Source organism: Morone saxatilis, unplaced genomic scaffold (genome assembly GCF_004916995.1).
Source record: "Morone saxatilis isolate NCDOM2014 unplaced genomic scaffold, NCSU_SB_2.0 Contig23, whole genome shotgun sequence".
Lineage (NCBI taxonomy): Eukaryota > Metazoa > Chordata > Actinopteri > Moronidae > Morone > Morone saxatilis.
In genome coordinates this window covers 6,279,028-6,292,065 of record NW_023339796.1, presented here as the reverse complement: position 1 = coordinate 6,292,065, position 13,038 = coordinate 6,279,028, and the positions used below count along the sequence as shown (strand labels likewise).

Below are 13,038 nucleotides of genomic sequence, written 5' to 3'. Positions count from 1 at the left end.
TTTTTCACATATAGGCTCAGGTGAAACCAAAAGGGAATAAAAAACTAATAAATATAAAATCATATCTCTAATTTACTTTAAATCAAATAATTGAAGATAAGGTGATTTAAACTTGTTTCTAATAATAATCCAGATGCGGATTATATATGCTTATCAGATGGGAAATGGGACTTAAGTTACAATGTCAAGCAGTAGGTGTTGTGGCGACAAATAAATAAATAAACATACATTTTTAACCATAATAATAATAATTCCAGACTACATGGTTAACACTAAACCAAGACAACAAAACACTAAATATGCTAGACTTGTGTAAGTTTAAAATCTAGTCTGTTTGAGTATACAATTTTATTTTTATTTTTTTATTTGTAGTTCTGTTTATCTTGCCTCAAGAGTCGAACTTCTGGAACATCACACTTCCAACACTACGTAGGTAAAAATGTCTTTATATATGTGAATGTCTTTGTGTACATATTAATTGTAATAATTGTTTTTAATGCGAACAAATGAATAAAATACATTTTAAATAACGATAAATGAATGTAAAAGTAACACTCACACTGTGACTTCGGAAAGCTGTTCTTTGGTGAGGTTCAGAGGGTGGTTTATGGCTGTGATGCCAAACTCAGCAGGATTGGCGGATGGAGGTAGGAAGGCCCGCAGGATGGCGTTATTGGCCACGTTCATGAAGGCCACCACGGCGTGCCAGCCTTTGTTATTATACCATACCTGACAGAGGAGAGGAGAGTTAATTGAAAACATTTCACAACCTTCTGACTTGATAATTGCAGTTGATCTACAATAAAAGGGCTTGAATGCTGACCTTCCTCACACACTGTAAAGCCTCCATTACTTTAAGTGGAAAGCAAAGCTATTAAAGCAAGCACTTACAGCCATTTGCCAATGTCTCTGTGAAAGGAACTGACTTTATAAATTCAAAAGTTTGTAATACAAAGGCAAAGCGACAGTGACAATGTTTGCGCACCATTTTAGCCACTTTTTAGTGCGATATTTGTGGAGGGGAAAAACACCCCTGTATCCATCCCACGCCTACCTTTATATTGAATTCACTCTCCATGTATCTTAAGAAAGGACCAATCTCCCTCAGGGCTAGTTGAGAGTAGTGACCCTGTGAAAGAAAATGCTCATTATAAACTGACTTAAACGGACATAGCTCACTACTCTATATGAACAACAACAACTGCATGTACCGCTGTGATGTTGAGCATTCGTCCCAGTTGGTGGAAAACATTCTGGATGTCTTTGGGGTTAATGTCCAGAATGGGAAGCTGTCCTCCTACTGACAGACCTCCATATCTGAGGACAGAGAATATTCACACAGTATCCCACACTGACTGCACAAGAGGGAGATGAGGACTAAACGGAAAGAGATTTACAGCAATAAAGCAAATTATTACCTTTGTTCATTCACCCAGTATTTGCTCTTCAAACTGTGAAATGAAAGTAAGAATTTAATCAAGCAGGGAGGTAATTATTTAAATGGGTTAAAAAAGTGGTCAAGCAAAGTGATTTACAGAGCAATCAAAGCTTGTTTATAGCATTGTTATAAAGCTTGAAGATCTTTCTGTGTATTTGTTTGCAGCATCATCTTTTTGAAGCTTTTTCTGTCACCTCAAATCTCTTTTTAATTTGGTTTGTGACATATTTTTAAGCTCTTTGAGGGTGGTAAAACCTTTAATTGCTCTTGTTTGTCTAATTCATAAACTGCAATTAAACCTGCCTAGTTCTGATAAGAGTGGGGTAGGTTTTAACCAGGTAGTCAGAGATGTTCCTTTCCGTCAGGTCCAGCAACGTGTCTCCCGTGGCCTCGATTCGTTGGCGAGGTGGCAGGCCACCTGCTCCGGCGGGACAGTAGGGCATCATGGTGAGCTTCTTGCTGGTGCTGCACTGGCAGGAAGGGGACGGGTTTCTGTGGTTCCACTCGGGACTCTGTAAGATGTTGCTGACCACAGGAGAGACGTCGGGATACTGCCACTCTAATGTGCTGTTACTGCAGGGCATTCTGGAGGGAGATCAGTGGAGAAATGCAAAAAGATGAAATGAATCAGCATGGAGATGCAATATATATGTATCTACTTATAGGTGTAGATTTTATTATGTACACTACATGATTTATTACAAATACATTATGGGGTGGCATAGTGTGTCTCTTTGGTAATTGTTGAAAATTAATTTTTCTTGTGAGAAATTCTGATGTTGACTGATGAACTTAAAAATGTGCAACGTGTCTCAACTCTCAAGGATGGGACTATATTGTCTTATCTTGGATAAATATGTCACCAGTTATGTGATGTCTTAATAATAACATGAGAGTATACTGGATATTTTAACTTCACTGTCATTTTTAGATGACTTTAATGTACACAGGTAAGAATTCTGCATATATGTATATATATTCTAACTCCAAATGAGTGAATGCATGTTGCAGGATTCGTGTATGAGTCATTTTAAAATGGATAGTCCTGATATTTACCCTAGTGGTTCTCCTTCCATGCAGCGTGTCCCCAGGCCTGGTCTTTGCAATAATTGCTCTGTGAAGCGTTTCATTTTGGGGTCAAAAGGTAGCTCATTACTAGATAGGGATGAGAAAATGTATAGAGGAAATCAAGTTAAAGCCTGAAGAAATAAAAGCAATATAATCACCACCATCAGTCAGGTACCTCAGTGTTATTACAACACACAACGGATGGTTTATCCAAAGTTAGTGTTTTGTAGAATTCACAGTTTTTGTCATGAGGTCTGACCTGAAGAAGGTGAACTGTTGTCCGTACATCCAGGGGGTTAGAGTCAGACTCGGATACTCTCCGAACGGAGGGACGATCATGGTGAAGATGAGAGCAATTAGGACAAAACTGGCAGGAAGGACGATCTGAAATCACCAAAAATACAAGTAAGCACGTCACAACACTGTGGGGCATGAGAGTCTGTCATAAACAATGGATAAACAGTTTGAACCATTACAGATGTATACTCACACGTTTGCCTATGCATTATGTTTTCAACTAGATTTAATAATGAATCATTTATTAGCTGATTATTGTCCCTTTAGTTAAAATACTACATCTGCTACACAATTACAAAGAATTATTCTCAACTCCTGCTCTGCAATCAGTCCATACATCACAAAATAAAACTGTCAACACTTATGTCAACACTTATGTCAACAATAAGCCATCGCTGCATCCCTGTACCTGTGCCAGGAAGTCTTTCAGGCTTCTTATAGCGTGGTGAAACCTCTTCACTAGCAGTGCATGGAACTGCTTCAGGGTCAGAGAGGCTCCTTTCAACTGCCTGGAGCCCTTTCCTGCACTGTTGTCTGATGCATCGTGGGTAATGCCATTAGCCTGCGTCACACCATTATGTTCTGCGTACAACAAGAAAACATACAGTAACGTACCGTGCATAAAAATCTGCGTAAGACAAAGCATTTAGTAGGGAAACGTGTTGGAGAAGCAGGCTTGGGATCAGCGGCCCTATTGCTGAGACTCCACTGAGCAAAGCACCAAAGTCATCTGAGGTTTAGGATTCTTTTCTATGCAGCTGACAAATAAATAATTAAATGTATGAATTTAAAGCAGTGCTGTGCTATAAGAGCAAGCAAGCAATTATTTTATACATACAGACTAAGAACACCCGCATAATCCCTGCTTTGTTTTTAACTGTACAAGCAGAGCATCTGCTCCAGATTTCAGACCTGGGTCACTTAAACTGCTTGGAGTTCCAGATGTGTGAGGTTTACCAGAATCATTGCCATTAAATTGGTTACAGAAAAACACTTTAATGTCAGAATACTGTACTTTTCTGTGATGCTACTTAAAAGGATGGTGTGTGATAAACCCCACATAGCTGGTCAAAAAAGTAACTTTAAATTGAAATAACAAACAGTTCTTGCACATACTGATTGACCCAGGTCCAGCTGATTCAGTGTCAAAGAGCTTAAATTGATTGTTTTGGCTCTCAGGTCTCTAACCTTCATCACCAACTTTGCTGTCGTTTTTTCTCCGCTGTAACATCCACTGTTCTACGTGGGAGCAAACAGGTAAAACACAAAACACACACACACAGACTTAAAACTGGCAAATGATGTACCACAGCACATGGAAATACTAGACAAGTAGCTAATGTTAGAGTTAGGGAATTTACAACAATAACAGCATAATAAAAAACAGGTGTGCGGCAAATGGATTAACAACACATTAGAGAGACAGGGCGACGGGTCAGAAATTCAATTCCATGAAAAGGCCATGTGGAAGATCAGTGGTGCTATTTACCAGGACTGGTGGCATTATTAACTGCTTCTCCATCTGCTGTGACCTTTATGAATATCTGGAAAGGGAAAAAAAAGAACTACCTTAAACTTTCAAAATTTTTCACGCATTAAGTTCAGAAGTTATATACGTTTTTTAATTTGCTGTATAAAACTTGAAGATTCTGTTAAAACATAATGTAAAAGAATGTATTCAGCGCACAAGAGAATTGTTGCCATCACATATGCATGCACTTTTTTTACACAAGTGTAAAGTTTACCGATTATTGTTAATTAAAAGTAATTTTCTTGATTCTAGTGCAGTAATCCACCTTATTATATATTGTTACAAGATAATGGCACTCATTTATAGGAAGTGTATTTATTAATTTGCCTTTTACGCCTTTAGATTGTAAACAGATGACAGGAAATGAGTGTGCAACAAAGGTCCCAGATTTAAACCAGGATGTTGCAGTTTACCGTAGACATGGAAATCCTTTAACAGATGGGTCTGTATTGGAAACAGACTGAAATATATATATTTGATTGTAGCAGCAAATTCTTTCAGAATCAAGAAACAAGACTTTAAGCATGCAGTAATAGACGAAACTTAGAGTTAAGATGGGCAGTTTTTACATTCGTCCAACACCAAATATGACTATGGGTGCTTTGTGGTTGATTTTTATCAGAAACCACAAAGGGGAAACTCTGGGTTTATCATAAAACTAATGCTGATGTTACATTCTGGAAGTTCATATTGACCATCTATTTCATGCAGCGTAAACGCAGCATTAAAACACCACGCAAGTTATTGGTGATGTCAACAGCCAGAAACAAGCAGATGTCCATACCTCCTCTAGTGATGTATCAGAGATGCCGAAACTGCTGAGGCCCATGTCGCCAAGCGTCTCCTCAAGCTCCCTGAACAGGCTGGCATACGCTCGATGTTTGAAGCCCTTATTGGGAAGCAGATAGGTCAACTCCTGGCCAATCGTCTCGATCAGCTTGGCATCAGGGACATGGTGGTGGATGAGGGTAGTGATGCTGTCTATATCCCCTGGGAATAAGAGAGAAAATCATCATTTATAGAGGCTAACTCCCAAAATCAAAACCAGACACTATTATTCAAGCACTAAAATGCATCAGTAAATTTGCGCTTGAATTGCTGCATCTCGAGTGTCTTCAGGGAGAATTAAGAAGAAAAAGACACAAGAATCAATATCACCACTAAATTATAAATGTGAAATCTGGATCTGTTTTACAACTTGGACTAGTAAGCCAGTCATGAGAATATAACCAGTGCACGCATATACATCCCTGCAGGTCACCCACACACACCCACACAGCTATACTTGTGAGACCTTCATTGACTTTAAAACCATGAAAACCTATTTTCTTAATCAACTTCTCACTCTGACTGATGCTCCTACATGAGCACAGAATTTTCTTCTTCTGTTTTGGTTTTTGGTTATGTCACGTATCTGTATTTGTATTTTTATCTGTGATCTTCTCACTGGTTTTAAGTGGGTGTTGCCAGCACTGTCAGTAACATTAGATAAAACCACACTCACAGTCCTAATTAAGCAGATTAGACGAGTTTTTGAGTTTTAAACTCTTATTAAATAACAACTAATTATGTTTTTCTCTGACATTGTTGCTTAGTAATAATCACTATTGATATATAGAGAAAAACCTAATATGTGAAACCAAATCTAAGCTTGTTCCCATCCCTAACTTCATCCATTGCAACTACATGGCTACAGCCAACCCCCTTATTCTAACCTTAACCCTAAACTTGTCTTGACCCCTATAAATGCTCTCACTCACAGAGTCTAAATCTCAAGTTGTTCCTCAAAAAGATGAAAATACCACATGCACACAAACAGAGGAGGTGCAGCTCATGAGTATGCAGTTACAGTAGAAAATGCTTACCATCCAGAACTCTGTCTAGATGCTGGGACTGGTTCTGAGATTGATCTTTGTATTTGGTGCAGATGGAGCAGGAACACGAGCAGTCGGAGGCACAGTCGCAATCATTCTGATGGAAACAGCAGAGACAAGAACACCTTTACTGCATATAGTGCATATATATTATCATTATAGTCTTTATATTTTCTTTTATATATTATATTTTTATTTTATAGTTCTTTATTGTATTATTACACTTCTTGTTCTTGTACTTTTTGCATTACATTTCCCCCGAGCTACTCTGCCAACTTGAATATAATCAATAAAGGAACATCTTATCTTATATCTTATTTTATCTTTAACATTTCAAAGAAACTTTTTCTCTGGCTCTGGCTGATTTTGTGTAAAATGTCAATCTTACCTCGCTCTTCTTGATATCCTTCATCCGGCGTACAAGTGTCAAATAAAAACCAACTCCAAAGCAGTTCTTAAGGAAGAGGGGGGATCCGCAACAGTGGAGTTGTCCTTTGGAGATGATGGCGATGCGATCACTCAGCAGGTCGGCCTCGTCCATGTGATGAGTAGACAGAATCACTGTCCGGCCTGTGCAAGGGTCCAGCTTTTAACACTTTTTTATTGACACTGTCATCTGAATCAAATGAATCAGTGCATTCTAGATGGATAAAAAAAGTTATCATAACTTTAAAGTGCCTTTGTAAGCAGACTATTGATTTTATGACTGCAATTTTTGCTTTTGTTGTAGCTGTGTAGCTGAATCTTTCCGTTTGATCAGTTCACTACTTAATTCAAGTGCCTCAGGAGATCTGTAAAGCTGAACATTATTTGGTTTCATTCTTCACTGCCTACAGTGTAGCAGTAAAAAGATCTTAGGGTTAAAATGTGGATTTTAGAATGTGGATCTGAAGGGGTAAAATGCTAACCATAATGGGGTTAAATGAGACATTTTTACCAGCTCTGTATTTCAGTAGGAGGTCCCAAATGGATCTCCTGGAATAAGGGTCCACTCCTGAGGTCGGTTCGTCCAGGATCACGACCTTAGACCCTCCAACAAACGCCATGGCAACTGAGAGTTTCCTCTGCATACCGCCTGTAGAGTGTGGGAGAGGAATGTTCAGATGATGATGGAATAAACTAAATTCTCTCTCTCTCTCTCTCTGTCTCCTTCACTTGCTCTCCCTTTCAAAAACACAGAGGAACAAGTGGTCCACCTGAGAGGTTCTGAGCCTCATCGTCTCTCTTGTGAGGCAGCCCAAGGTCCACCAGCATGTCCTCAACCTCCCTCTCCGCCTCCGCCTGAGTCCGACCTTTCAGCAGAGCGTAGAACAGGATGTGCTCCTCTACTGTGAGACTGGAACAAAAACAGGGCAGCAGTTATAAAGAAGTTTACAGGGGAAGAGTGTGAAATTGTTGTTTTGACAGCTCTCTGACTGTGTGAATGCTTTAAGAGCTAAGAAAGCCTGTATGGGGAAGTAAATCAGTAACTCTGGCTTTTAGTAACTGCTGTCGAAGCCATTGATTGAAGACATTCTCAACATTCTAAATGCTCGACTTTCAAGTTCAATTAGCGTCTTTCAACAAAGAAAAGTCGAAGTAAGTAATTTTAGTTTGTTCTTACATCAACCAACGTATATAGATCCTTTCCTATTGAGCTCTTGCTGTCATTCTTTTGACTTTCAATACATATTCACACTGAACTGACTCTGGTACTGTCAGCAGCATCTGTTGGGTCTCTGTAAATAATGTTATAAAGAGTTCGCTCTAGACCTGCTTTATTTAAAAAGTGTCCTGAGATAACTTCTGTTATGAATTGGCGCTATACAAATAAAACTGAAATGAATTGAATTGAATTAATGTAACTCACTGTTTGAAAAGGATGTTGTACTGAGGGCACATTCCCATGGAGGAGCGGATGATGTCCATGTCAGTCCTAATGTCTCTTCCATATATGTAGGCTGTGCCAGACGTAGGAGGGAAAAGGCCAGTCAGGATGGACCTGGACAGAGCAGCAGAACATACGATACATGGGTGGGGGGTTCCAACTTTATGATGCAATTTTATGAAGGATCTATAAGAAGGGTCATCTGAATCTCTATAAAAGGCTTTCAAAATATTTTTGGATTTGATTTGTCACATCTAAATGGAAAACTATTGCTAGGAGATCCTCACAGGCAGAGACTCCTAAAAATGATTTAAACCTGGTACTATTTATAGATACGTAAATGAACCACCAACACTCTGAGTCTGCCATAAAACTTCCTCTTCTGAACTTCTTTAAACATTCAATACAATTCAATTCTTATTAAATTCTCATCTTAATCCATCTTTTGAGACTGAGCCTTTACTACACTTTGTAATCAAAGAGATTTGTATTTTGTTAAATCTGATTTAAACTTACATAGTGGTGGTTTTTCCAGCCCCGTTGTGCCCCAAAAAGGATGTAATTTGGCTTTCATAGAAATTGAGGTTGAGACAGTCGACAGCTGGACAAGAGCTTCCGTCGTACACCTTCACCAGGTTCTCAATCTGCACCCCCATTACCAGGCCCAATGGTTCGGCCTCAAAGAACAACTGACCTGAAAGGGAACAACAGACCCAACAAGACTGATTTAACACTTAAACCGAAAAATTATGTGAATTTAGATTATATAATAGCTTTGCTCTCAATATCAAAATTAAGAAATTAAATTTTGATGAAATAAAGTTTCAAAAACCACATATATGCCATTAAATATTCCTTCCTTTCGGTAGCTTAACTGACTCCGCAACCAAAAACCATTCCCTCTGTTTTGCAGATTGAGGTGGGGTGTGTTACCCTGCCTGTCCACCAGATATCCTCAGTGTGTTCCCAGCATGCAGTTTGGTGTCAATTTCCAATATCCAGTCAGTACTTCTCTCAGTTACTGTTGGCTCCCAGGTTTCACTTCTGTATTTGTGTCCTCACCTTCCGTACCTGTGTCCTGACCCTCCTCTTCCTTGTCTGGAGTTTCCTCTTGTCGTTTCAGCAGCTCCTTCTCTCTCTCCAGCTGATCCCTTTTACTTTGGTGTTTACAGGCTTTCCTGCTGGCTGAACCATTACAGGTGTACGTCTCTGGTGTGCCCCTGCTCTCAACATCCTTCTGCACGTTGTCTGGTTCAGGTTTCTCAGAATCTGAAGGAGACAGATCACAGAGCCATTTCCTGTTCAGGATATGTTTGGTAAAGTTTTCTCTAGTACATGTGAAAAGTTCCCCTCTCACAGTTGACTAAAATGGGCATGTATATGTATCTCGCTAGTGACAATGTTCTTTGCTTATTGGTTTACCTCTTCCTATGAGATGGTTATAAAATATGATTCATTTTTGTTTTCCTATGGAACTTTTCTTAATTCAAACATTATCTTTAGGATGACTTATGGTTAAAAGGACCTGGTTTCAGACCCTGTTCTGGCAAAAGTGCACCCCACTAAACTGCATTCTTCTAAAATGCTGATCCAATTCCAGCTCCAGGAGAGATGAGGCGAAAATCTCGACTTATTATATATTTTATATTGACATTTCAAATATAACCACAATCTTCCAGTGAGAATTAGAAGCTTTTCCTGGCAGCAATTAGTTTTGAAGAACAGGCTTTTACTTCTCCGACTTAGGTTTTATTTGCAAATCAGAGTAGAGCGACAAACCTCCAGTCACTGCACTGCTCCTCAGTTATGTAGCAAGTGAGAGATTTTAGAGTCAGTGATACTAACCTTGATTAGGCATTTCTGTGTGTGACGTTGCAGGACTTTGCCAGTATGAGGGCTGGAATGGGAAGTAGAATGGTCGACCAATGCCGTACTGTCCTGTAAAATATGATATAATTCTTAATGTAGTAAACTTGTAGTAAATGTAAAGGGATAAAATACTGCGTAAAGTAAATAATAAAATATATTAACAGCCCAACCTGGGAAGACATTATCCAGATACCAGGCCAGGATGGCATAGAGGAAAGCATCAAACACCATCATGAAGATGGAGGTGAGAAAGGAGAAGGTGTCTTTCTCTAACGGGCTGGTCTGGATGTTGTCCCACTGCAGACCCAAACCCTGCTCCTCATACCGTGACAGGTACTCTGTCCCGAAGCCGAAGGCCACTGGAGACAACAAGCTCTGGAGAAGCAGGAGGATGCATAAATTATTGATTTACCGACAAGTGGTGCAGAATATCTACATAAACGAATGTTACTGCAAAATTTTATGTCCCGAGATTCAATTTATCAATGTCTGCGATGAGAATGATGATGAAACGATGTGCTCAAGCAATGATACACAATCAGTTATCCTTACTGCCTGTATTGTTGCACTAATAAGAGAAAAAACATTTAAAGAAAGTTATAATATTGTTTTACAATGTTTGATACAACTTAAAGACTTGGAGTTAATACTCAATGTTTGTGCCTAAAGCTATGCATTTTCTTGTATTTGTAAAATACGTTACACAAAAAATAGACATACAACAGCCAATTTCATGTTTGTGGTGATGCGGTCCTGCCAGGCAAAGCAGAGAACGTGCGGCAGATAGAGGGTAAAGTAGATGATGCCACTGCAGGCAGCTGCCAGGTTGGCCTTGTTGAAGAACACACTCATCAGGAAACACTGCATAATGGTGGTGACAGTGAAAGTCAGCAGGAAAAGGAAGACAAGAATGGGATTGCTGTAATTCAGCACCTTTCCACCCTGAGAGAAAAAAAAAGATACAGTGTATGATTATACTGAGGAGATTTTCACTTCACACACAAAACACACAAAACACATTGGCTGTATGAGTAACAGAGCTTTCTAAAATCAGCCACAAGAGGGCACCATTCCATGCTACAAAACCAGCAAATAGTCTCTAGTCTCTCCCAACATGGCCTCCTTTTCTATGCTACTCCCCCTCTTTTCTCACCATGATGATGGAGGTGAGCAGCGCCGTGCTCGCCGTCATCATGATGAAGCTGTCAATGAAACACGTGTACCAAATGACTCCGTTGTCGACCCCCATGGCTTTGAGAGTCTCCTTGAGGCGCAGCTCCTTCTCCAGCACAATGCTTTTCACAGTCATAGACACAGAGTATATCCAGGCCAGCACCATGAACAAGGGGAAGCAGCGGTTCAGTGTGATCATGAAGCTGGAAAAGAAGATGAGAGGAGTCAAGAGGATGAGGTGTAGGTATAGGTTAGTAGTTATTACGTAGCTAGTATACAGTAGTACGCTTATAGTATGGATTACTATATATTTTGCCTAGTAATTTAAGTTCTGTGAGGATGCACTGATGTGTCTTGATTGGACATTTTTAAAGGGTGACGCTAAATTTCCATTACTTGCATAATCAATTAATCAAAAAAATCCAGTCAAGCAGTTGATCAGTTAGTCTGTCAATAAATTATAGCTTCACATGCACAGCAAATGTCACAGAAAAGTGCACAAATGTGCCAGATATTGCCAACATTCTGTTTCATTTGCTGTATATGCAGTCATGGGAGCACTTTTGGATAAATCCTCCACCATGTGAATGATCTGCTGTTAGATAAAGTGACCGGTTTACTCACAGGTCGTCTACATAGCACGGATATGGCATCTGCTGGATGTAGACCCCAAGTGGCCAGTCGTTGCCTGTGTGAAGCTTGATGATGCCGTGTTCAATCATGTCCTGCAGGTAGGCAAAGCCTCCCCAAATGTACCTCTGGTCCTCCATGGGGTCTGCTCTGGGCCCGGGGTCCCAGTACCTGAGAGAAGATGCAGAGAGTGAGTGACAGAGGATCTTGTTGGTTTAATCGTGGCCCCAAGATCGTTCATCACACATTCAACAGTTAAACAATCAATTTATTTAAGCATTTTTTTGTTATATGAAATAATCCTAATCACAGTCTCCATTTAAAATACTGTAATCATAAAACAACCAAAGCCAAAGTCTCTAAAGCCACACACACACCACATGTACACTGCCTTTACTTAAGTAGATAAGTCTGAGGCAAAGCACTCTTACAATCAGATTATTCACTTGTATAGAGTCAGGACTCCTACTGGGTCTATTACAGCCTGCTGGTGCCCTGTAAACAGCTAAAACTGCTTGTTCACCCCTGGGGCTATTGACATACGGTCTGTTTATGAATGGGGGATCAAAGGGAAAGGAAAATGCATGTGAAAGCCACACACAGTAGGATGAAAGGGCAGGTATTGAGTTAATATGGAACCACCAAGAGACTTTGGAAAATACACTGAGGCCAGCTTGAGAGGTTTTTCCTTTTCTCCTTTGAGGAATGTGACAAATCCATATAAATTGGCTCATTAATACGGTGGTGGTAACAACATGAAAAAATTAAGGAACGGTGGGTTCTCAGGGTGCTTTGATAGTCTAAACGTTGCTGGTTGGATTCCACTTAACCCCTCTAGGTATGTATAGCAGACAGCTCCAATGAAATGTATTGGAAAGTACCTATCATTAGCCTTTTTTCAGCTAATAAAACGTTTATACCCTAAAAATTTGCTTCCACCACGTGGTTTGGAAACCACAGCCCTTAATACACGGGTGCCCAAACTTTTTCCCTTGGAGGGCCAAAACTGAGACTTAATGCTGGGCAACAGAAGCAACAAAAAGCAAAAACCTATTGTATTTTATTGTTGCAATGCACAATGATAATAGGATCCCAGGTTCTTTTAATTGACCTAACTTCCTTGGCAAAGTGTCACTCCCACCGCTGTGCTCAGATTATGTAAACAAATTAATAATTTGGGATCCTACATATTTAAAGAGCTCATATAAAATATAACAGTTTTTTTTTCTGGCAGGCCAAATTGAACATTATGGTAGGCCAACTTTAGCTTCCCTGTCTTAAAGGTAAGGAT

The 13,038-nt window shown here is 39.6% G+C and overlaps 1 protein-coding gene across 2 annotated transcripts in view; it reads right to left on the bottom strand.

Moving 5' to 3' along the window:
- Positions 1-13,038, bottom strand: part of LOC118335206 (retinal-specific phospholipid-transporting ATPase ABCA4-like) — a 36,687-nt gene that overhangs the window by 7,871 nt on the left and 15,778 nt on the right. Inside the window, exons 13-35 of one of the 2 annotated variants that reach the window (XM_035671437.1) lie at positions 11,742-11,918; positions 11,098-11,320; positions 10,665-10,886; positions 10,115-10,319; positions 9,921-10,013; positions 9,138-9,344; positions 8,592-8,769; positions 8,058-8,189; positions 7,405-7,544; positions 7,146-7,283; positions 6,597-6,778; positions 6,200-6,305; positions 5,119-5,324; positions 4,293-4,347; positions 3,992-4,042; positions 3,213-3,385; positions 2,766-2,890; positions 2,495-2,593; positions 1,742-2,023; positions 1,419-1,451; positions 1,212-1,317; positions 1,055-1,129; positions 560-729 (exon numbers count right to left, since the gene is read on the bottom strand). In XM_035671437.1, the coding sequence (XP_035527330.1) occupies positions 560-729; positions 1,055-1,129; positions 1,212-1,317; positions 1,419-1,451; positions 1,742-2,023; positions 2,495-2,593; positions 2,766-2,890; positions 3,213-3,385; positions 3,992-4,042; positions 4,293-4,347; positions 5,119-5,324; positions 6,200-6,305; positions 6,597-6,778; positions 7,146-7,283; positions 7,405-7,544; positions 8,058-8,189; positions 8,592-8,769; positions 9,138-9,344; positions 9,921-10,013; positions 10,115-10,319; positions 10,665-10,886; positions 11,098-11,320; positions 11,742-11,918 (3,378 nt within the window). The remainder of the gene's footprint in view (positions 1-559; positions 730-1,054; positions 1,130-1,211; positions 1,318-1,418; positions 1,452-1,741; positions 2,024-2,494; positions 2,594-2,765; positions 2,891-3,212; positions 3,386-3,991; positions 4,043-4,292; positions 4,348-5,118; positions 5,325-6,199; positions 6,306-6,596; positions 6,779-7,145; positions 7,284-7,404; positions 7,545-8,057; positions 8,190-8,591; positions 8,770-9,137; positions 9,345-9,920; positions 10,014-10,114; positions 10,320-10,664; positions 10,887-11,097; positions 11,321-11,741; positions 11,919-13,038) is intronic. The other variant, XM_035671438.1, reaches the window with a different exon arrangement.